We start from the raw sequence: 25,287 nt of genomic DNA on the forward strand, positions 1-25,287 counted from the left end.
GCCGCAGGGACCAGAACGAGGGGAAAAAGTAGCGGCTTATAGTCCGGAAATTACGGTAAATCTGAACAGCCTATATGGGCATCTACATCAACTATATGATTTGCCTGAGAAGCTGGACAGGACAACAAAAAAATATATATATATATATATTTTATTTGTGGCGGACGCAATTCTTTCGTGGCGGGCCGCCACAAATAAATAAATGTGTGGGAAACACTGGGACTGTCTCAGAAAATTAGAATATTGTGATTAGAGCTGCAACAACTAATCGATTAAATCGATTATTAAAATAGTTGCCGATTAATTTAGTCATCGATTCGTTGGATCTATGCTATGCGCAGAGATTTTTATTTTTTTTTTAATTAATTATTTTCTTTATTTATAAACTGCAACATTTACAAACAGCTGAGAAACTATCAAAATAAGTATGGTGCCGGTATGCTGTTGTTGTTTTTTTCAAAAAAATACTATATAGGATAGAAATATAGTTTGTCTCTTTTATCCGATTATTAATCGATTAATCGAAGTAATAACCGACAGATTAATCGATTATCAAATTAATCGTTAGTTGCAGCCCTAATTGTGATAAAGTTCTTTATTTTCTGTAATGCAATTTTTAAAAAAAAACGTCATCCATTCTGGATTCAATACACATCAACTGAAATATTGCAAGCCTTTTATTATTTTAATATTGCATACAGTTTAAGAAAACTCAAAAATCCCATCTTAAAAAAATTAGAATATTTCCTCAGACCAAGTAAAAAAAAAAAAAAAGATTTATAACAGCTAAACAAAATCAAACATTTGAAAATGTCAATTAATGCACTCAGTACTTGGTTGGGAATCCTTTTGCACGGATTACTGCGTCATTGCGGCGTGGCATGGAGGCAATCAGCCTGTGGCATTGCTGAGGTGTTATGGATGTCCAGGATGCTTCAATAGCGGCATTTAGCTCATTTGCATTATTGGGTCTGGTGTCTTTCAGCTTCTTCTTCACAATACCCCACAAATTCTCTATGGGGTTCAGGTCAGGGGAGTTGGCAGGCCAATGGAGGACGGTAATGCCATGGTCAGTACACCAGTTACTGGTGGTTTTGGCACTGTGGGCAGGTGCCAGATCATGCTGGAAAATTAAATAATCTCCATAGAGCTTTTCAACAGATGGAAGCATGTAGTGCTTAAAATTGCACTTTATAAGTTAACCCGGCCGTATTGGCATGTGTTGCAATGTTAAAGGCCTACTGAAAGCCACTACTAGCGACCACGCAGTCTGATAGTTTATATATCAATGATGAAATCTTAACATTGCAACACATGCAAATACGGCCGGGTTAACTTATAAAGTGCAATTTTAAATTTCCCGCTAAACTTCCGGTTGAAAACGCCTTTGGATGATGACGTATGCGCGTGACGTAGCCAGTGAAACAGAAGTATCGGTACCCCATTGAAAACAATACAAAATAGCTCTGTTTTCATCTCAAAATTCCACAATATTCTGGACATCTACGTTGGTGAATCTTTTGCAATTTGTTTAATGAACAATGGAGACTGCAAAGAAGAAAGTTGTAGGTGGGATCGGTGTATTAGCGGCTGGCTGCAGCAACACAACCAGGAGGACTTACTTGGATAGCAGACGCGCTAGCCGACGCTAGCCGACGCTAGCCGCTAACCGCACGGATGATCGGGTGAAGTCCTTCGTTGTGCCGTCGATCGCTGGAACGCAGGTGAGCACGGGTGTTGATGAGCGGATGAGGGCTGGCTGGCGTAGGTGGAGCGCTAATGTTTTTATCATAGCTCTGTGAGGTCCGGTTGCTAAGTTAGCTTCAATGGCGTCGTTAGCAACAGCATTGTTAAGCTTTGCCAGGCTGAGAATTATTAACCGTGTAGTTACATGTCCATGGTTTAATAGTATTGTTGATCTTCTGTCTATCCTTCCAGTCAGGGATTCATTTATTTTGTTTCTATCTGCATTTGAGCCAGATGCTATCACGTTAGCTCAGTAGCTAAAGAGCTTTGCCGATGTATTGTCGTGGAGATAAAAGTCACTGTGAATGTCCATTTCGCGTTCTCGACTCTCATTTTCAAGGGGATATAGTATCCCAGGTGGTTTAAAATACAACTCCGTGATCCACAATAGAAAAAGGAGAGTGTGTGGAATCCAATGAGCCAGCTTGTACCTAAGTTACGGTCAGAGCGAAAAAAGATATGTCTTGCACTGCATTCTAGTCCTTCACTCTAACGTTCCTCATCCACAAATCTTTCATCCTCGCTCAAATTAATGGGGTAATCGTCGCTTTCTCTGTCCGAATCGCTGTAGCTGCATTGAAAACAATAGGAAAATACGAAGAGGCGAACAACCGACTATGTCACGCTACTTCCGGTACAGGCAAGGCTTTTTTTTAAAAAATCAGAGACCAAAAGTTGCGAACTTTATCGTCGTCGTTCTATACTAAATCCTTTCAGCAAAAATATGGCAATATCGCGAAATGATCAAGTATGACACATAGAATGGATCTGCTATCCCCGTTTAAATAAAAAAAATTCATTTCAGTAGGCCTTTAAGATTTCATCATTGATGTACAAACTATCAGACTGCGTAGTAGTGTGTTTCAGTAGGCCTTTAAGTGGTGAAACTTCCTATAAGAGGACAGCTGTACTGCTGTATTTTTTATTTATTTTATTTATTTTTTTAAATAAATGGTCCTCAGTAGTCACGTACAAATTTCTGTGAATTAAGCAAAATTATTTAAAATTGGTCCCCAAGAACCATATTAACTCTTTTCCCCCAGGGTCCCCAGTAAGAATGATCAGCACATTACTTCATCAATCCAGAGATTTAAAGGCGTGTATGAGCTAAGTGGGCAGTGGCCAGTTTACACCATTTTTGTTATGCCTCCACAACCTGTAGAAAGGGTGGTCCCCACAAGTCATGATCAAAAACTTGGTCCCCATTCCAAAGGATAACCAGTATGTGTGTGTGTGTGTGTGTGTGTGTGTGTGTGTGTGTGTGCATGTGTGTGTGTGTGTGTGTGTGGCCCATCTGCCCTGCATGGTGCAGTGTCACTGCACCACTCACTAATTCATTCAATCTCCCCCCATTTGTTTGGTGCGCGAGCGTGCTGGAAGACGACAGGAAAAGCGAGGGATGGAGGGTAATTACACCGCCACTTCCTGCTGCTCTCTAATTGGCCATCTGCCTCGCCAGGGGGTGGGCCCCGCAGCCATCTTACGCCACGGACGATCTTATGATCCACTTTTGGGCAACGCTGTGCCCAAAAGTGTGAGTGCAGAGTACTCGAATAACATGTGGGAGGCGACGGTAATTTGTGGACGGTCCCTAATTCCATAATTAACAGTGAATTCTTGCCTCGTACAGTACGTGTCCTGTGGGTCTTCAGCTAATAAATGCTATCCCGTCTGTAAGAAAGGGCTACGAGGGCCAAACACTGGAAAAAAATGACGGCAAAATGAGGATTAAACTGAAGGAATTTTAACTAATGTGACTCGCTAGCAGCTAAAAATCGACAATGTTTTTTTCCACCGTGGGAAGGGAGAAAGTGAGTGTGAATGATAGTGCTGAGAAGAAGAAGTTGACGATGTTCATTGAATTTAAGAAATAAATCAAAAACATGGTTGCTACGGAAACGTAGGTGTTTTGTGTAGCAGACTTGGTGAAGCGCCACACGGACGCGAGAAGGAGCCAGCAAAGGACGTTCAAATGACATCTAAAAAAGGCGGACATTTATCCACTAAAAAATGGAGAAGCTGCTGATGGTGTGTTTGACGCAGAAGCAACTCAGAAATACTGCTCTCCAATGTAAATTTTGTATATTACTACTACATTTCATAAAATTACTGTAGTTATATTATATTTAGAGATTGCCGATATTATTGGCCGATAAATGCTTTAAAATGTAATATCGGGAATTATCGGTATCGGTTTCAAAAAGTAAAATGTATGACTTTTTAAAACGCCGCTGTACGTAGTGGTACACGGACGTAGGGAGACATACAGAGTAGTTGCGTCTCCCAGTCATACTTGCCAACCCTCCCCATTTTCCCGGGAGACTCCCGAATTTCAGTGCCCCTCCCGAAAATCTCCCGGGGAAACCATTCTCCCGAATTTCTCCCGATTTCCACCCAGACAACAATATTGGGGGCGATGTCCGATATCGTCCAACTCTTAATTACCGATTCAACCGATACCGTTATATACAGTTGTGGAATGAACACATTATTATGCCTAATTTTGTTGTGATGCCCCGCTGGATGCATTAAACAATGTAACAAGGTTTTCCAAAATAAATCAACTCAAGTTATGGGGGAAAAAAAATGCCAACATGGCACTGCCATATTTATTATTGAAGTCACAAAGTGCATTCTTTTTTTTAACATGCCTCAAAACAGCAGCTTGGAATTTGGGACATGCTCTCCCTTAAGGAGCATGAGGAGGTTGAGGTGGGCAGGGTTGTGGGGGCGGTGTTGAGTTGGGGGCAGGGGGTAGTGGGGGGTGTATATTGTTGCGTCCCGGAAGAGTTAGTGCTGCAAGGGGTTCTGGGTATTTGTTCTGTTGTGTTGATGTTGTGTTTATGTTGTGTTACGGTGCGGATGTTCTCCCGAAATGTGTTTGTCATTCTTGTTTGGTGTGGGTTCACAGTGTGGCGCAGATTTGTATCAGTGTTAAAGTTGTTTATACGGTTACCCTCAGTGTGACCTGTATGGCTGTTGACCAAGTATGCATTGCATTCACTTGTGTGTGTGAAAAGCCGTAGATATTACAGTGTTTCCCATAAACTGCCAAGATACCTGTGGCGGTGGGGGCGTGGCTATGGGCGTGGTCACCATGACATCGAGTAATTTGCATAATTTACTACAACATGATTTTCTCTAAAAAAGGCTCAAAAAATGTATACTTACTAATTAATAACAGTTTTGTTTTAAATGTCCATCCATCCATTTTACAATATAATTACAATACTTTATGTACATATTTATATACAGATTTGAACAATAAGTTATTCACTGAAATATATTTATTAATTGTGGTTCTTACAAAAAATATCTTATAAAATATAAAAGCTAAAATGTCTCTGAAAGCTCTGCCCCTTTAAATAGTGCATACTAAATAATTTAACTTTAGCCTACTACTACAACCATATTATTTACCAGCAACATAAAGTGAAACAGAGGCAGAGGTGTCCTGCCACAGTCAGTAACAAATAAACAGAAAACAGTAGTGGTCAAATACAAATAAGGCAACAAGAGAAGTATCCTACACTTCTATTTTGTAACGTAAATCTGAACAGCCTATATGGGCATCTACATCAACTATATGATTTGCCTGAGAAGCTGGACAGGACCAAAAAATTAAAAAAAAATTTATTTTATTTTATTTGTGGCGGACGTAATTCTTTCGTGGCGGGCCGCCACAAATAAATGAATGTGTGGGAAACACTGTATTATGTGATTGGGCCGGCACGCAAAGGAAGTGCCTTTAAGGTTTATTGGCGCTCTGTACTTCTCCCTACGTCCGTGTACACAGCGGCGTTTTAAAAAGTCATACATTTTACTTTTTGAAACCGATACCGAGAATTTCCGATATTATATTTTAAAGCATTTATCGGCCGATATTATCGGACATCTCTATTTAATTATTTTTATGCCTTTTTTTTTTTTTTTTAAGATGACTGTTTTTGTAAAAATAGGACTATTTTATTTCTAACTTCTTTTAAAATGTTTCTTTTTTTTAAAGAAGTAAATATGTTTTCATGTACAATTGCAATTGCCTTTGTGATACCACATAAGGGTTTTTAAATAGATAAAAAACACCATGCAGCATTTTTGATAGAGCATTTGCTCTGTGAGCACGTGTGTAATGTTGTGACTTGTGGGCATATGTACACTACATCCCCCGCTGGTCTTCTGTCTACACTCAGAAGCTACCACCTAAATAACCGCGGGCAGGAAGATCCTACAGCAAAACAGAAAAAAAAAAGAAGTAACCTCACTTCTCTTCGCCTTGCTGCCCCCCCCCACCCTCCCCTCTCCTCAGATTACTGCAGTGTTTACCAGAGCTTTGAGCGACTTACCCACCAGGCCACGCGTGAGGTCACTCACGCCCCATCCGGCTAAAAAAAAACCCAGTCAAATCCTCGCGGGCAGGATGCCTGCTCATGCAGCGCCTGCCTGCGAGTAAGTCGCTGGGTGAAGCGTGCATGTTTGTGTTTGCCGTGCATGTAGGTGCATGTCACTGCACTACGCTACTGGCACTCCATTGTGTCTACTTCTGGCCCCCTGGGGTGCGTCCATGACCCCGCCCCTTTATAAGCCACGCTCCCTGGGCACGGATGCAACCTTTATGACCAAAGGGACTTTAAAACATTTTGTCCCTTACTTTATTATTATAGTGAAACCTCGATTTATGAAACCCTCTATTTGCAAACTTTTTGGATTTACAAACTTTTAGATTGAGCCAAATGTGCCTTCATGTGCGAAACATGTCTGTGTACGAACTAGTATTGTCCCGATACCAATATTTTGGTACCGCTACCAAAATCTATTTCCATACTTTCAAAATTTTCTAAGGAGACCACAAAAAATGGCATTAAATAGAGATATCCGATATTGTCCAACTCTTAATTGCCGATTCCGATATCAACCGATACTGATATATACAGTCATGCCTAATTTTGTTGTGATGCCCCTCTGGATGCATTAAACAAAGTAACAAGGTTTTCCAAAATAAATCAACTCAAGTTATGGAAAAAAATGCCGACATGGCACTGCCATATTTATTATTGAAGTCAAAAAGTGCATTATTTTTTTTAACATGCCTCAAAACAGCAGCTTGGAATTTGGGACATGCTCTCCCTGAGAGAGCATGAGGAGGTTGGGGTGGGCAGGGTTGAGTTGGAGGGGTAGGGGGTAGCGGGGGGTGTTTATTGTAGCGTTCCGGAAGAGTTAGTGCTGCAAGGGGTTCTGGGTATTTGTTGTGTTGTGTTTATGTTACGGTGCGGATGTTCTCCCGAAATGTGTTTGTCATTCTTGTTTGGTGCGGGTTCACAGTGTGGCGCATATTTGTAACAGTGTTAAAGTTGTTTATACGGTCACCCTCAGTGTGACCTGTATGGCTGTTGACCAAGTATGCCTTGCATTCACTTGTGTGCGTGTAAAAGCCGCATATATTATGTGATTGGGCCGGCACGCAAAGGAAGTGCCTTTAAGGTTTATTGGCGCTCTGTACTTCTCCCTACGTCCGTGTACACAGCGGCGTTTTAAAAAGTCATACATTTTACTTTTTGAAACCGAAACTGATAATTTTGAAACCGGTACCGATAATTTCCGATATTACATTTTAAAGCATTTATCGGCCGATAGGACATCTCTAGCATTAAACTAGGGCTGCAACAACTAATCGATTAAATCGATTAAAATCAATTATAAAAATAGTTGCCGATTAATTTAGTCATTGATTCGTTGGATCTATGTTATGCGCATGCGCAGAGGCTTTTAAAAAAATATATAAAAATAAATCTTTAGTTATAAACTGCAACATTTACAAACAGCTGAGAAACAATAATCAAAATAAGTATGGTGCCAGTATGCTGTTTTTTTTTTAAATAAAAAGCTGGAAAGGATAGAAATGTAGTTTGTCTCTTTTATCCGATTATTAATCGATTAATCGAAGTAATAATCGACAGATTAATCGGTTATCAAATTAATCGTTAGTTGCAGCCCTACATTAAACATACGTTTCTTATTGCAATTTTGTCCTTAGATAAAATAGTGAACATACAAGACAACTTTTATTTTAGTAGTAAGCAAACAAAGACTCCTAATTAGTCTGCTGACTTATGCAGTAACATATTGTGTCATTTATCTACCTATTATTTTGTCAACATTATTAAGGACAAGTGGTAGAAAATGGATTAATAATCTACTTGTTCATTTACTGTTAATATCTGCTTACTTCCGGGTTTCAACATGTTCTATCTACACTTCTGTTAAAATGTAATAATCACTTATTCTTCTGTTTGGATGCTTTACATTAGTTTTGGATGATACCACAAATTTGGTTATCGATCCGATACCAAGTAGTTACAGGATCATACATTGGTCATAATGTAAGTCCTCATGTGTCCAGGGACACATTTCCTGAGTTTATAAACATAATAAACCTTTTTTTTTTTAAACGAAAAAAGATGCTAAAAAATATTGATGTAATCATAGTAGTGTCGACTAGATACGCTCCTGTACTTGGTATCATTACAGTGGATGTCAGGTGTAGATCCACCCATGGCGTTTGTTTACATTGTTTGTTTACATTGTGACGCCGGTGAGCTACGGTGTGTAGTGAAGCATGTTTAGCTATTCCTTGTCCTGCAGGGATGATACTTATAAGAAACTCACTTTGTTTGTCGCCATGGAGACGAGATTTAGTGATTTAGAAGTAGCTAAAACACAGCAGACTGCGGCTAGACGTTAGCCCTAGCTGGCTAGCCATGTCCTAAAGCCATACTTGCCAACCCTCCTGATTTTTCCGGGAGACTCCCGAATTTCAGTACCCCTCCCGAAAATCTCCCGAATTTCTCCCGGACAACAATATTGAGGGCGTGCCTAAAAGGCACTGCCTTTAGCGTCCTCTACAACCTGTCGTCGCGTCCGCTTTTTCACCATACAAACACCCTATGTTGTATGTGGCTTCGGCAGACACACTGCAAGGCATACTTGGTCAACAGCCATACAGGTCACACTGAGGGTGACCGTATAAATTTTTTTAACACTGTTACAAATATGCGCCACACTGTGAACTCACACCAAACAAGAATGACAAACACATTTCGAGAGAACATCCGCACCGCAACACAACATAAACACGACAGAACAAATACCCAGAATCCCTTGCAGCCCTAACTCTTCCGGGCTACAATATACACTAAACCCTGGGCAAGTCGCGGCCTAATCGCAGGGCCAACACAGATAGACAAGACAACATTCACACACTAGGGCCAATTTAGTGCTGCCAATCAACCTATCCCCAGGTGCATGTCTCTGGAGGTGGGAGGAAGCCGGAGTACCCGGAGGGAACCCACGCAGTCACGGGGAGAACATGCAAACTCCACACAGAAAGATCCCGAGCCCGGGATTGAACTCAGGACTACTCAGGACATTTGTATTGTGAGGCACATGCACTAACCCCTGTTCCACCGTGCTGCCCTGGGTTTATAGATTTTTAAATGCGGCAGAAAAAAAAAACTGTTTTGTACACTGTTGAGGTACTTCAATGCCCAGTAGCGCGTAAGTATTTCTCCAGCAATGGTCATGTGGTGACTTCAATTATGGTATTTTGAGAGGAAATCACTGAAGACTGACATCACCGAAGGCCTAGGTGGGAAACGCACGGCTCGCCATTGCAGTAACGTGGTGTTGAGTTCAGAGATGTCCGATAATGGCTTTTTTGCCGATATCCGATATTGTCCAACTCTTAATTACCGATACCGATATCAACCGATACCGTTATATACAGTCGTGGAATTAACACATTATTATGCCTAATTTTGTTGTGATGTCCCGCTGGATGCATTAAACAATGTAACAAGGTTTTCCAAAATAAATCAACTCACGTTATGGAAAAAAAAAATGCCAACATGGCACTGCCATATTTATTATTGAAGTCACAAAGTGCATTTTTTTTTTTTTTAAACATGCCTCAAAACAGCAGCTTGGAATTTGGGACATGCTCTTCCTGAGAGAGCATGAGGAGGTTGAGGTGGGCGGGGTTGAGGTGGTATCGGGGGCTGTATATTGTAGCGTCCCGGAAGAGTTAGTGCTGCAAGGGGTTCTGGGTATTTGTTCTGTTACGGTGCGGATGTTCTCCCGAAATGTGATTGTCATTCTTGTTTGGTGTGGGTTCACAGTGTGGCGCATATTTGTAACAGTGTTAAAGTTGTTTATACGGTCACCCTCAGTGTGACCTGTATGGCTGTTGACCAAGTATGATTTGCATTCACTTGTGTGCGTGTGAAAAGCCGGAGATATTATGTGACTGGGCCGGCACGCAAAGGCAGTGCCTTTAAGGTTTATTGGCGCTCTGTACTTCTCCCTACGTCCGTGTACACAGCGGCGTTTTAAAAAAGTCATACATTTTACTTTTTGAAACAGATACCGATAATTTCCGATATTACATTTTTTAAATTTTTTTATAGAGGTTTATTTGAAATAGGGACCGATACAAAAACGTAGACATCTGAAACAGTTATCCGATGCATGCATCACAGTGTTTGTAGCCAAAGCTAATTTACAACACTTGTCCCCAACAACAACAACAACAACACAGATCCATCCATCCATCCATCCATTTAAAATAGGAAAATAAAAAATAGAATGAGTTGATAATAATGATAATGTGAAGTGAAGTGAAGTGAATTACATTTATATAGCGCTTTTTCTCAAGTGACTCAAAGCGCTTTACATTGTGAAACCCAATATCTAAGTTACATTTAAACCAGTGTGGGTGGCACTGGGAGCAGGTGGGTAAAGTGTCTTGCCCAAGGACACAACGGCAGTGACTAGGATGGCGGAAGCGGGGATCGAACCTGCAACCCTCAAGTTGCTGGCACGGCCGCTCTACCAACCAAGCTATACCGTCCCAATAATAATAGTAATAATACAGACAAAGTGCAAACTAGATAAAAGCCAATAATAATAATAACACAGACAAAGTGCAGACTAGATAAAAACCAATTAGTAAAAATGAGTAAAAACTAAACATGGGAACACGATTGTTGCTCAACTAGCCATAATTGTGTTTGTTTTTTGAAAGTGACAAGTGCAGGTATACTTTTCAAAGTGTCCGGCAAAGAGTTCCATAGTTGTGGTCCTTTTATTGAAAAGGCAGTCTGGGCAAAAGATGTTCTACGGAATGGAACACAACAGTTGCCTTTTGACACTGCTCGGGTGGTAGATCTGGTACCACTTTGCAGTCTTGTAATTGCTTGGCAGAGCAATTGGGGAGCAGAGTTATACAAGCATTTAAAAACCAGTTTGACTGTGTGTAACAAAATAAAATTGGTAAAACTTAAAATATTGTATTTGGTTAAAATTTGGCAATGATGATATCGTATACTCTTCTTGTCTAGAACTTTCAAGGTGCGGTTATAAAGACACTCAATGGTCTTTACAGCATTTATCGGCCGATAATATCGGCAGTCCGATATTATCGGACATCTCTAGTGAAAACCCGTCATTCATTCACACCTGGTGGTAATAAACTACTAGATACGCTCCCGTACTTGGTATCATTACAGTATCATTACTAGAGATCTCTAGTTGAGTTTAAACTAAACACACATTTTGTTTAAAATACCGATATTTATCATATATATTAGAGAAATGCGTTAAAATGTAATATCGGAAATTATCGGTATCGTTTTTTTTATTATCAGTATCGTTTTTTTTTTGTTTTTGTTTTTTTTGTTTTTTTATTAAATCCACATAAAAAACACAAAATACACTTACAATTAGTGCACCAACCCAAAAAATCTCCCTTCCCATATTTACACTCATTCACACTCATTCACACAAAAGGGTTGTTTCTTTCTGTTATTAATATTCTGGTTCCTACATTATATATCAATATATATCAGTACAGTCTGCAAGGGATACAGTCCGTAAGCACACATGATTGTGCGTGCTGCTGGTCCACTAATAGTACTAACCTTTAACAGTTAATTTTACAAATTTTCATTAATCACTAGTTTCTATGTAACTGTTTTTATATTGTTTTACTTTCTTTTTTATTCAAGAAAATGTTTTTAATTTATTTATCTTATTTTATTTGATTCATTTTTTTAAAAAGTACCTTATCTTCACCATACCTGGTTGTCCAAATTAGGCATAATAATGTGTTAATTCCACGACTGTATATATCGGTTGATATCGGTATCGGTAATTAAAGAGTTGGACAATATCGGCATATCGGATATCGGCAAAAAGTCATTATCGGACATCCCTAATATATATCAGTTTTGGTGCATATCGCCGGTCAGCCCTACCCCCTTGTTATGTCGCTTTGATGCTTATGGGGAACTTTACGGTTTACAAACCATGTTCAAGAACCAATTAAGTCCGTAAATCACTGTATCATGAAGCAGATTATTCCTGCCGGTTCCCATTAGGTGTACCTAATGTTCTGGCCCACAGTTGCTTTGCGAGCCATGCCAGAGAACAGTTGCCGTATGCTCGCAGATGCATGCTATATTAGTGTTCGTCTTCACGCGTGCACACATACCATCGGACAATAACGGGGCAAACGGGGAGGCGCCTAAGGAATCTGTGGGGTCTTAGTGGCTGATGAGATACATTTAGCATAAGTGGATTAACCTCAATCCCCCTTTTACCGCAAAGACAAGTGAGGCCGTGAGGAAGAGGAGTGAAAGACAGACTTTGACAGAACAAAGGCAGACGTGTGTATGGTTATGTTCGCGAGGAGGCCTAATTAGAGGTGGAGGGAGGAGGGGGGGCGGGGGAGGGGGGGGAGGCAATTAGGTTCGCCAAGCCAGCGGAGGCAGCCGCGTCATGGTTACGACATGGCAGTAGGCAGGCACGTGCACGTGGGCGTGGAGCTGCGGATGCGGCGCCATATAAAATTCAGCCGAGAGAGCTGCAGTGCTACATGGAGACGCCACGGCAACAATTACATTGATTCACATCCTGCCCGGCTGCGGCGGTTTTTATTTCACTCTCGGCTGAGCGCCGCCCCAATCCCCTTCGAGAAACTCTGATCAATCGGCGGCGCGGAGGATGTCCGCTGACATCGGCGAGGAGTTATTCAACGCCGCCGTTAAAGAGGAGCATTAATAAAAGCATCAAAAGACTCGACGATTGAATTCAATTGTACGCCAAGCAGAAATGTCCCCGCAGCATTAGGTACACCTCATCTTCTACAAAGGATTACATCCATAATATGTTCATTAATAAAAAGGTGCATTGCACCATCGATTATTGCTAAAGTCTTGCATCAGGTCTCATTGGACCCTGCAGCTGTACCTAATGTTGTGGCTTCTTGCTGTGTGTATCCCATCACTGCACCATACTGTGTTGTTTACATTCAACAGGGCAGGGGTGTCAAAACTCATTTTAGCTCAGGGGCCGCATGGAGGAAAAATATGTGCACATATTACTATTAAAATCACGGCATTAAAACTAAAAAAAAAAATAAAGACAACTTCATATTGTTTTCTGTGTCTTACTTTGGCCAAAAATAGAACAAACACATTCTGAAAATATTATAATCCAAATATAGAAAAAAAATACCGGCAGCGGTAAACGTTTAGAGCCATGAAGGAAAGAAGTGAGTGAGTGAATGTTTATAACTAGAGATGTCCGATAATGGCTTTTTTGCCGATATTGTCCAACTCTTAATTACCGATTCCGATATCAACCGATACCGATATACACCGTTGTGGAATTAACACATTATTATGCCTCATTTTGTTGTGATTAGGGATGATGTTTGATAAGGAATTATCGAGTTCGAGCCTATTATCGAATCCTCTTATCGAACCGATTCCTTATGGAGTCCAGATAGGTTGTTGTATATGGAAAAAAACACACAATATTTGGTTTAACAAAAGCTCACTTTTATTATATAATAAAAAAAATAAAATCTAATAAATAAATAAATATTGACTGTTACCCACCTAAAAAAATAAAATAAAATAAATAAATATTAACTGTTGTTACCCAAAGTATATTAAGTGGGATTTTTCAAAAAAACAAATATATACAGTAACACAAAAACAACCTGTCTCTGTGATCACTATAGGTGTATAAATAATACTATAGTGTTAAATAAAATCAGTCCCTTGGGCACAAAACTGAAAATACAGCTCTCCAAAAAGTGCACTTCTGCTGCTATTTGACATAACTGTTTGTTATGATGCTTTGACATTTTTGCACTTTATTTCTTTATTGAAAGAAAATTCTATGAAGAGAAAAGTTGTTTGCAAATGTGGTTACAATGCTAAAAAATGAAAAGTTAAACCTAAAAAAAGAAATACACTTTATTGAGTTAACATTATTTCTTTATAGGGGGAAAAATGTTATGAGCCAGAGAATATAACAACTACACTACCCAGCATGCAACGGGAGTTACGAGCTTGCGCGGTAGCCCCGAAAAGTGTTGCATGTTGCCACGCTGTGAAAGTAAACGTCAAGAACTCAGCCAACACGCCTCGTCTGCATTATTTATAATTAGACAAACAACACATCTACAGTGTGATTTTGTTTTGTTTACAAGGAAAGAAAAACAAAAGTTAAAAAAGGGAGATATGTTGTATATATATGTATGTGCTGCGGTTGTTTTAAGAATGTTGCGACAGCTGCCGTAAACGAGGTGCGTTGCTAGCCTGGTTGCTATGTTTGCGGTTGGTCGTAAAAGTGTTGGTCATGTGTTTTACCCTGCTAAAATCTCTCAGTAAAGTTATTCGATGGATTATAGCTTTTGTTTTGAACTTTATTACACCTTGGAACACTTTTTCCCGTCCATTGTTTTCCTGCTTTCGCTATCTGCGCCTAATGACTGAGCTACGTGACGCCATTTCTTGTGATGTCTCACGGAGCATTTCTGGTCGGGACGGGATTCGAATAAAGAATCAACTCTTTTCCTTTACTGTAGTGGTCTCGATAACGGGTACCGGTTCTCAAAAAGGGATTCGAGTCCGAGGACTCGGTTCTTTTCTTATCAAACAACCGGGAAAACCGGTTTCGAGTATCATCCCTAGTTGTGATGCCCCACTGGATACATTAAAGGCCTACTGAAATGAAATGTTTTTATTCAAACGGGGATAGCAGATCCGTTCTATGTGTCATACTTGATCATTTCGCGATATTGCCATATTTTTGCTGAAAGGATTTAGTAGAGAACGACGATAAAGTTCGCAACTTTTGGTCTCTGATAAAAAAAAAGCCTTGCTCCTACCGGAAGTAGCGTGACGTAGTCAGTTGTTCTCCTCCTCATATTTCCCTATTGTTTTCAATGCAGCTAGAGCGATTCGGACCGAGAAAGCGACGATTACCCCATTAATTTGAGTGAGGATGAAAGATTTGTGGATGAGGAACGTTAGAGTGAAGGACTAGAGAGGCAGTGCAGGGTGTATCTTTTTTCGCACTGACCGTAACTTAGGTAGAAGGTCTCATTGGATTCCACACTCTCTCCTTTTTCTATTGTGGATCACGGATTTGTATTTTAAACCACCTCGGATACTATATCCTCTTGAAAATGAGAGTCGAGAACGCGAAACGGACATTCACAGTGACTTATCTCCACGACAATACATCGGCGAAGCTCTTTAGCTACTGAGCTAACGTGATAGCATCCGGCTCAAATGCAGATAGAAACAAAATAAATAAATCCCTGACTGGAAGGATAGACAGAAGATCAACAATACTATTAAACCATGGACATGTAACTACACGGTTAATAATTCTCAGCCTGGCAAAGCTTAATGCTGTTGCTAACAACACTGAAGCTAACTTAGCAACAGAGCTATGATAAAAATATTAGCGCTCCACCTACGCCAGCCAGCCCTCATCTGCTCATCAACACCCGTGCTCACTTGCGTTCCAGCGATCGACAGCGCGACGAAGGACTTCACCCGATCACAGATGGGCTAGCATCGGTTGGTGGCTAGCATCGGCTAGAGCGTCTGCTATCCAAGTAAGTCCTCTTGTTGTGTTGCTACAGCCAGCCGCTAATACACCGATCCCACCTACAACTTTCTTCTTTGCAGTCTCCATTGTTCATTAAACAAATTGCAAAAGATTCACCAACACAGATGTCCAGAATACTGTGGAATTATGAAATGAAAACTGAGCTTTTTGTATTGGCCTCAATGGGGGAGCCTTACCTCTGTTCTACTGGCTACGTCACGCGCATACGTCATATCCAAAGGAGTTTTTCAACCGGAAGTTTAGCGGGAAATTTTAAATTGCACTTTATAAGTTAACCCGGCCGTATTGGCATGTGTTGCAATGTTAAGATTTCATCATTGATATATAAACTATCAGACTGCGTGGTCGGTAGTAGTGGCTTTCAGTAGGCCTTTAAACAATGTAACTTTACCATGAATTGATTAACGTGGACCCCGACTTAAACAAGTTGAAAAACTTATTGGGGTGTTACCATTTAGTGGTCAATTGTACGGAATAGGTACTGTACTGTGCAATCTACTAATATAAGTTGCAATCAATCAATCAAAAACAAGGTTTTCCAAAATAAGAGAACAACTTCAACTCTAGTGATGGAAAACAGTGCCAACATTGCACTGCCATATTTATTATTGAAGTCACAAAGTGAAACAGATGCTTTCCGATATTACATTTTAAAGCATTTATCGGCCGATATTATCGGACATCTCTATTTATGACTGAATACATTTACATATGCATAAAAATGTGTTTTCTTTTGTACTATTTTAATGAATTAAGCAAGTTTATTACAACCTTTTTCCATAACACAATATAGAATGTGAGATATAACAGAATAATGCATGCATTTGTCATTTGTTTTCAAAACGCTTACCAAAAAGTGGGACACCAAAAAATTTACTGTGGGACCTACGGCTGGGCGATATATCGATATATCGCGGGTTTGTCTCTGTGCGATATAGAAAATGACTATATCGTGATATTCGAGTATACGTTCTCACGCAGTTGCTTTTAGCTGCGGGCATTACACTACAGGCTCTTCTCACTCTTTCTAGTCTCTCCTTCTCACAGAGACATAAAACAAGCGCACTTTCTTACATACGTCACATACGTATTCGCCCTCGTGGAGCAGAGAGGTAGCGGAATGGGTAACGTTAGCTGTGGTGATACGAGAGAAAGAAGGTGCGAATCTGGTAACAAATGAAGGAAGAATTAATTCCCAAGAAAAACAGCAGGGGTCCATCGTCTGGCGGTGGTTTGGCTTCAAGCGGGAAGATGTCGAACAGACAACCGTAATTTGTCAAGCGTTGCTACAAAAAGTAGCATTACTGCTAATATGTAGCATCATTTAAAAATTCACCCGCTAGAGAATGAAGAGTGCTTGAAACTCTGCATGTCAACATCTGCGGTCGGTGCCACACCAACAAAATGCCGAGGCAACCATTTCCACAACACCGTATGAAAAAAATAGTCAACAAAAGGAGATAACATCCGCAGGAACCTACCACACAGCGAAGGACATACACTATTTGATTTCCTATTATGCAGCTCATTTTTATTTGACACTTATTGAAATATCTTGTGTGACATCATGCACAAAAGTGCACTTTGTCTTAAACTATTGTAGTGGCGTTCTGTACAAAAAGTGCACTTTAATTTAGTGTTGTTTTGATATGTCATCTTAGTGACATCAAGCACAAAAGTGCACTCATAGCTTGTTTCAAAATGTCTCTGACAATCTTGCACTTTCTGTTTTGAAATGACATGAATGTTTGTGCCACTGCTTAATAACTGTTTAATAAATACACTTCTGGTAACTTGACTTACCGTATTTTACGGACTATAAGTCACAGGTTTTTTTTCCATAGTTTGGCCGCTAAGGGGTGCGACTTATACTCAGGAGCGACTTATGTGGGAAATTATTAACACATTAGCGTAAAATATCAAATAATATTATTTAGCTCATTCACGTAAGACAGTGGTCCCCAACCACCGGGGCGCGGAAAAGAAATTTAAAAATTCTTTTTTTTTTTTTTTTTAAATGAAATCAACATAAAAAACACGTTATATACATATTGTGTATGTGTATGTCAATATAGATCAATACAGTCTGCAGGGATACAGTCCGTAAGCACACATGATAGTATTTCTTTATGGGGAAAAAAAATAAATAAATAAATAAATAAAAAATAAATAAAAATCCCCCCCCCCCCCCGTCCGTGGGACAAATTTTCAAGCGTTGACCGGTCCCCAGCTACAAAAAGGTTGGGGACCACTGACGTAAGAGACTAGACCAGTGGTCCCCAACCACCGGGCCGCTGGCCCGATTGGTACCGGGCCGCACAAGAAAAAAAATAAATAAATAAATAAAAATGATTTTTTTATTTTTTTATTAAATCAACATAAAAAACACAATATATACATTATATATCAATATAGATCAATACAGTCTGCAGGGATTCAGTCCGTAAGCACACATGATTGTATTTGTTTATGAAAAAAAAAAAAAAAAAAAAAAAACTTTTTTTTTTTTTTTTTTTTGTCCCCCCCCCCGGTCTGTGGGACAAATTTTCAAGCGTTGACCGGTCCGCAGCTACAAAAAGGTTGGGGACCACTGGACTAGACGTATAAGATTTCATGGGATTTAGCGATTAGGAGTGACAGATTGTTAGGTAAACGTATAGCATGTTCTATATGTTATACCGGTAGTTATTTGAATGACTCTTACCATAATATGTTACGTTAACATACCAGTTGGTTATTTATGCCTCTTATAACGTACACTTATTCAGCCTGTTGTTCACTATTCTTTATTTATCTTAAATTGCCTTTCAAATGTCTATTCTTGGTGTTGGCTTTTATCAAATAAATTTCCCCAAAAAATGCGATTTATACTCCAGTGCGACTTATGTTTTTTTTCCTTCTTTATTATGCATTTTCGGCCGGTGCGACTTATACTCCGAAAAATACGGTAATTGTCATTTCCCTCTCCGCATGAAAGTTTAAAAGTAGCATATAATAATGCAGTATGAAGAAGAATGTTTTAATCATCATACTGCTGTGATTATATGCATCAAGTGTTCATTCAAGGCTAAGGCAAAATATGGAGATATATATCGCGTATCGTGACATGGCCTAAAAATATCGAGATATTAAAAAAAGGCCATATCTCCCAGCCCTACCTGGGACCCCCATTTTGAAATTTCCTAGCGCCAACACTGATGGAGTATTGGTGCGTGCAAAACAGCAGCAGGTGGCTGTGGCCTGCGGGCCGCTTCTAATACTAATCAAATATCATAGATCATTCATTGAGTTGACTTTGACACTGCTGCAATAGGGCCTCAATGCGGAGTAAATAAAACAAACATCTTCTCAAGGCGTTGTATTGCGTTTCAAGTGGGTGCGCCCGCCTCGACGGCGACAAAACAAAACAAAAGCATGTCGGCGTTACCTCGTGCAGACAGCTTCTTGGTGTTGATGATCTTTGCGGCGTATTCCTGTCCCGACGACTTCTTGACACATCTGCGCACCACTGAAAAAGCTCCCCTGAGAAGAAGGGAAGAGGACAGTCAAATCACTTCTAGGTTACGTGCCTCCTGTACAAAAACGCACGCGTTTCCGTAGCAACCGGTTTTTTGGCACCCGTCTGCTGACACACCAACACAGAGGAAGGGTACCTAAGTGGGCTGAGAACCGCATATCAAAAATGCAACTATCCTGTGTCTTATCTCAGTGTTTTTCAACCTTTTTTGAGCAAAGGCACATGTTTTTCATGGAAAAAATCGTTTAAAAAATGTGAACTCGATATTGACAATAAAAAGTCGTTGTCGCAATTGTTGGATATGAATTTAAACCATAACTAAGCATGCATCACTATACTTGTCTCAAAGTAGGTGTACTGTCACCACCTGTCACATCACCCCCTGACTTATTTGGAGTTTTTTGCTGTCTCCCTGTGTGTAGTGTAGGGCTGCAACAACTAATCGATTAAATCGATTAAAATCGATTATTAAAATAGTTGCCGATTAATTTAGTCATCGATTCGTTGGATCTATGCTATGCGCAGAGTTTTTTGTTGTTTTTTTATTTAAAAACTTAAAAAAACTTTTAAAACATTTTTTAATAAACCTTTATTTATAAACTGCAACATTTACAAACAGCTGAGAAACAATAATCAAAATAAGTATGGTGCTAGTATGCTGTTTTTTTTTCAATAAAATACTGGATAGGATAGAAATGTAGTTTGTCTCTGTTATCCGATTAATAATCGATTAATCGGAGTAATAATCGACAGATTAATCGATTATCAAATTAATCGCTAGTTGCAGCCCTAGTGTAGTGTTTTAGTTCTTGTCTTGCACTCCTATTTTGGTGGCTTTTCCTCTTTTGTTGGTATTTTCCTGTAGCAGTTTCATGTCTTCCTTGAGCGCTATTCCCCGCACCCTGTTTTGTTTTAGCAATCGAGGCTATTTAAGTTGTCGCTATCCTTTGCGGGGACATTGTTGATTGTCATGTCACGTTCAGATGTACTTTGTGGACGCCGTCTGCTCCACACGCTGTAAGTCTTTGCTGTCGTCCAGCATTCTGTTTTTGTTTACTTTGCAACCAGTTCAGTTTTAGTTTCGTTTTGCATAGCCTTCCCTAAGCTTCAATGCCTTTTTCTTAGCGGCACACGCCTTTTGTTTGTTTATGGTTTAAGCATTAAATACCTTTTGACCTGCACGCTGTCATCTGCATATTGTGATCAGACCATACTTGCCAACCTTGAGATCTCCGATATCGGGAGGAGGTGGTGGGGGGGGGGGGCGGGGGGGCGTGGTCGGGGGCGTGGTCGGGGCGTGGTTAAGAGGAGAGTATATTTACAGCTAGAATTCACCAACTCAAGTATTTCATACATATACATATTAGGGCTGCAACAACTAATCGATTAAATCGATTAAAATAGATTATAAAAATAGTTGCCGATTAATTTAGTCATCGATTTGTTGGATCTATGCTATGCGCATGCGCAGAAGCTTTTTTTTTTTTTTTTTTTTAAATAAACCTTTATTTATAAACTGCAACATGTACAAACAGCTGAGAAACAATAATCAAAATAAGTATGGTGCCAGTATGCTGGTTTTTTTCAATAAAATACTGGAAAGGATAGAAATGTAGTTTGTCTCTTTTATCCGATTATTAATCGAAGTAATAATCAACAGATTAATCGATTATCAAATTAATCGTTAGTTGCAGCCCTAATACACACACACACACACACACACACACACACACACACACACACACACACACACACACACACACACACACACACACACACACACACACACACACACACACACACACACACACACACACACACACACACACACACACACACACACACACACACACACACACACACACACACACACACACACACACATATATATATATATATATATTTATTTTATTATACATATAAATAAAATAAATACTTGAATTTCAGTGTTCCGGAGGCTATCCAGTAGATGGCAGCATTGTTCTGTTTAACTTCTCCGTTCATGATGAGTATATCATTTCGGCCACCGTGTTCAATGGAGAAGTCTGTTCTACAAAATGTACAGGCAACATACCCCTTCCCCTTCGAACTGTCCTGGACGAACTGAAATTCTTGCTTCCATTCGTTTTGGAACTTGCAAGCGTATTTCTTCATCTAGCGACGGCGTCGCCATGTCTGTATCTTCCTCGTTCTTCTGCTTCGCCTCCTTGTTGTGTGCGCAGTTGTGCACTCTACTCTCTAAAAGCCGTAGATGTTATGACGTCATTGGGCAGGCGAGCTGTTTATATTGTGGGAAAGCGGACGTGAGAACAGGCTGTCCCCACTCAGGTCCGCATTGAGCTGGAGGGGGCGTGGCCTCCAGCTCCGGCTGAATACCGGGAGTTTGTCGGGAGAACATTTCTGCCGGGAGGTTATCGGTAGAGGCGCTGAATACCGGGAGTCTCCCAGACAAACCATGTTCCCGACATCTACAAAGCAATTAGCTACTTGCTGCCACCTACTGATGTGGAAGAGTATTACACGGTTACTCTGCCGAGCTCTAAACAGCACAGACACATTTGCAGATTATTATTACTGGTTTGCAAAAAATATTTTTAACCCAAATAGGTAAAATTACATATTCTCCCACGGCACACCAGACTGTATCAGTGGTTGAAAAACACTGTCGTATCTTAGCACCGCACGGTTTGGACTGGACCGGAATGGTAAACCCCGATGTGTAGGATTTGGATAGCGCTAGCGTGACATTGTGAGGTGACAATAATACAACACAGGCGGACATCTTTCTTTTTGCCATGGCTGTTTTAATTGAGGCACTAAGACCCTTACACAGTGCATGTGTGGTTCCCGCTACGATTAATCAAATTGGTTAAAATAAGGCTTCAATCTATATTCCATGGCTTCCAATCATTTATAAAAATGTATCTAATCCGGACGGCGTGGCGTGGCGGGAACTTCAAAAAGGTGGACATACGTGGCACATGAGTGTGGGTGTCGTGATCTGTGTGGACAGAAAGATGCCAAAAAGTGGTACAAGATGATGTATTTTAGTATTCTTTACACCTGGAAGTCCACCAATGAATGGGCTGCACCGTGTTTAGGGAAGAGTAACCAATTTAAACAAAGTCAGAACCGGAATCGATACCGGTAGTCAATACAATTTTTGCTACTTTTGTGTGTTAATAAATATTTATGGTTTAAGAATACATCCATTTGTAATATCCATCCATCCATTTTCTACCGCTTGTCCCACCTATCTCAGCTGCGTTCGGGCGGTAGGCGGTGTACACCCTGGACAAGTCGCCACCTCATCGCAGGGCCAACACAGATAGCCGTGATGTCCGGTAGTTACACCTTGTGTTCTCATGACATTTCTGAGTCGCATTTGCAAGTATTATATAGTAGACTTTGCATGCGGTTGCCATTCTAAGGTAGTGCACAGAACAGGAAAGTAGTCTTTGCCATGAAGCTGAGTGTCAAAGTCGAGTGTAATGTTGCACCCTGTAAAAGTGTTTATACTGCAAGTATTGTCGCTTACTTTTTAATTGTAATCTCAGTTGTAGTTTTCATTACCAAATTCAGAGATGTTGAAATCGCCATGTAAAATCGCTAATGCTAATCAGTACAATGTCTATGACAAAGCCAATTTAAATAGGCGCATTTTTGGAAAAGTGGATCCTTACTTTATGTTTGAGCGTTTACCATCAGGTAGAGATGTCCGATAATATCGGACTGCCGATATTATCAGCCGATAAATGCTTTAAAATGTAATATCGGAAATTATCTGTATCGGTTTCAAAAAGTAAAATTTATGACTTTTTAAAACGCAGCTGTACAGAGTGGTAGACGGACGTAGGGAGAAGTACAGAGCGCCAATAAACCTTAAAGGCACTACCTTTGCGTGCCGGCCCAGTCACATAATATCTACAGCTTTTCACACACACAAGTGAATGCAATGCATACTTGGTCAACAGCCATACAGGTCACACTGAGGGTGACCGTATAAACACCTTTGACACTGTTACAAATATGCGCCACACTGTGAACCCACACCAAACAAGAATGACAAACACATTTCGGGAGAACATCCGCACCGTAACACAACAGAACAAATACCCAGAACCCCTTGCAGCAAAAACTCTTCCGGGACGCTACAATATATAACCCAACCTCCTCAGGCTCTCTCAGGGAGAGCATGTCCCAAATTCTAAGCTGCTGTTTTGAGGCATGTTGGAAAAAAATAATGCACTTAGTGACTTCAATAATAAATATGGCAGTGCCATGTTGGCATTTTTTCTAATAACTTGAGTTGATTTATTTTGGTAGACCTTGTTACATTGTTTAATGCATCCAGCGGGGCATCACAACAAATTTAGGCATAATAATGCGTTAATTCCACGACTGTATGTATCGGTATCGGTTGATATTGGTATCGGTAATTAAGAGTTGGACAATATCGGCAAAAAATCCATTATCTGACATCTCTACTATCAGGCATTCTTGCTTTGTTCGAAAATGACCTCGAGTAGTGGTTCACAATTATTTCCTGTCACGCCCCCCAACCCGGGGGACAACATTTTTTTCCACACCCCCTGAAGTTAATGTTTCTTTTTTTTTATCTGTATGTGTCAAGATAGTTATTTACTAACACTAATAATGCTATTACGTTATTGCCTCTCACGCGCACGTTCCCCTGACACCTACCCGGGGGGTCCGACCCACCATTTGAGAAGCACATAAGCAGCAGAAAATGGATGGACTGGTTGGAACTTGCCAAATTGTTTCAGCGGGCCGGATTTTTACTTACCCATCTGTACGTGTCAAGATATACGCCATCCCACCAAAACATTTCACAGTCGACCCAAACCATTCCATACTGAACTGAGCTGCACTTCTTGGTGGAAACGCGTACTAATATCCGCTTAGGTCATAAAAATATTGCGCCGGGTGGCCGTGGACTTGGTCTAATCTTTGATAGACACGCAATACAACGCTCCAAAGGGAATTACATTTTGCCCCACTGCCACAATCCCATGCAGTCTTTGTTGACACACATAGCCCTGGTCGGACCGCTGCAGAGGCTTTAGTGCAGGGCTACTCAACTGCTGGCCCGGGGGCCAAATCCCGCCCGGGAATGACAACCTATCAGCCCCGAGTTTGGGAGAGAATTTTGCAGAAAATGCCTAGAAACACTTGAGCCATTTTTAACAAATTAGCAAATCGTTGCATTGACATCTTAACCTTGCTATCAAACAGAACACTGTGGCCCAAACCCGTGATTTACATAACTGAGGCGTTCCTCAAGGCTCATCTTTAAGTCCTCTCCTTTTTTTGCGTTTTTTTCCGCAGTGTGACTGATGTAACTAAGGTGTTGCTGTAGCTTGTTTACTTCCTGTGCAGTCGTTTTTTCCAGCTTATTTGTTATACTAGTGGTGTTTCTCAAGGTTCCAATTTAGGTCCGCTTTTTTTTCTCCAATCATTTGGGCAATTCAAGTGGTGGCCCGTGAGTTCAGTTAAAAAAAACTTGTAAAAGACTTGTATTTTTGCAGCAGATTCTTAAAAACACTACAGTGCTGTCATATAGAGATGATCTTTGAGTTGAGTTTGTGTTTGTGTTTATTTGGAACATGCATGCATGCAACATGATGGATCACAATTTCCAGTTTCTCTATTCAACATGTTCGAAAAGGAGTAGGAAGAAGCAGAGCTTACCCCGCCCACCTCAACCTCCTCATGCTCTCTCAGGGAGAGTATGTCCCAAATTCCAAGTTGCTGTTTTGAGGCATGTTAAAAAAAATAATGCACAAAGTGACTTCAATAATAAATATGGCAGTGCCATGTTGGCAATTATTTCCATAATTTGACTTGATTTATTTTGGAAAACCTCGTTGCTTCAGTGTTTCCCATAAACTGCCAAGATACCTGTGGCGGTGGGGGCGTGGCCACCATGACATCATCGAGTAATTTGCATAATTTACTACAATGACATGATTTTCTCTAAAAAGGCTCAAAAAATGTATATTTACTATTTAATAATA

The 25,287-nt window shown here is 40.3% G+C and overlaps 1 protein-coding gene across 2 annotated transcripts in view; it reads right to left on the reverse strand.

Moving 5' to 3' along the window:
- LOC133656232 (calcium/calmodulin-dependent protein kinase type II subunit gamma-like) overlaps positions 1 to 25,287 on the reverse strand; it is a 252,554-nt gene that overhangs the window by 224,069 nt on the left and 3,198 nt on the right. For both annotated transcript variants that reach the window (XM_062057166.1, XM_062057167.1), the window contains exon 2: positions 19,160 to 19,254. In XM_062057166.1, the coding sequence (XP_061913150.1) occupies positions 19,160 to 19,254 (95 nt within the window). The remainder of the gene's footprint in view (positions 1 to 19,159; positions 19,255 to 25,287) is intronic.

Source organism: Entelurus aequoreus, linkage group LG08 (genome assembly GCF_033978785.1).
Source record: "Entelurus aequoreus isolate RoL-2023_Sb linkage group LG08, RoL_Eaeq_v1.1, whole genome shotgun sequence".
NCBI classification, from domain to species: Eukaryota; Metazoa; Chordata; class Actinopteri; order Syngnathiformes; family Syngnathidae; genus Entelurus; species Entelurus aequoreus.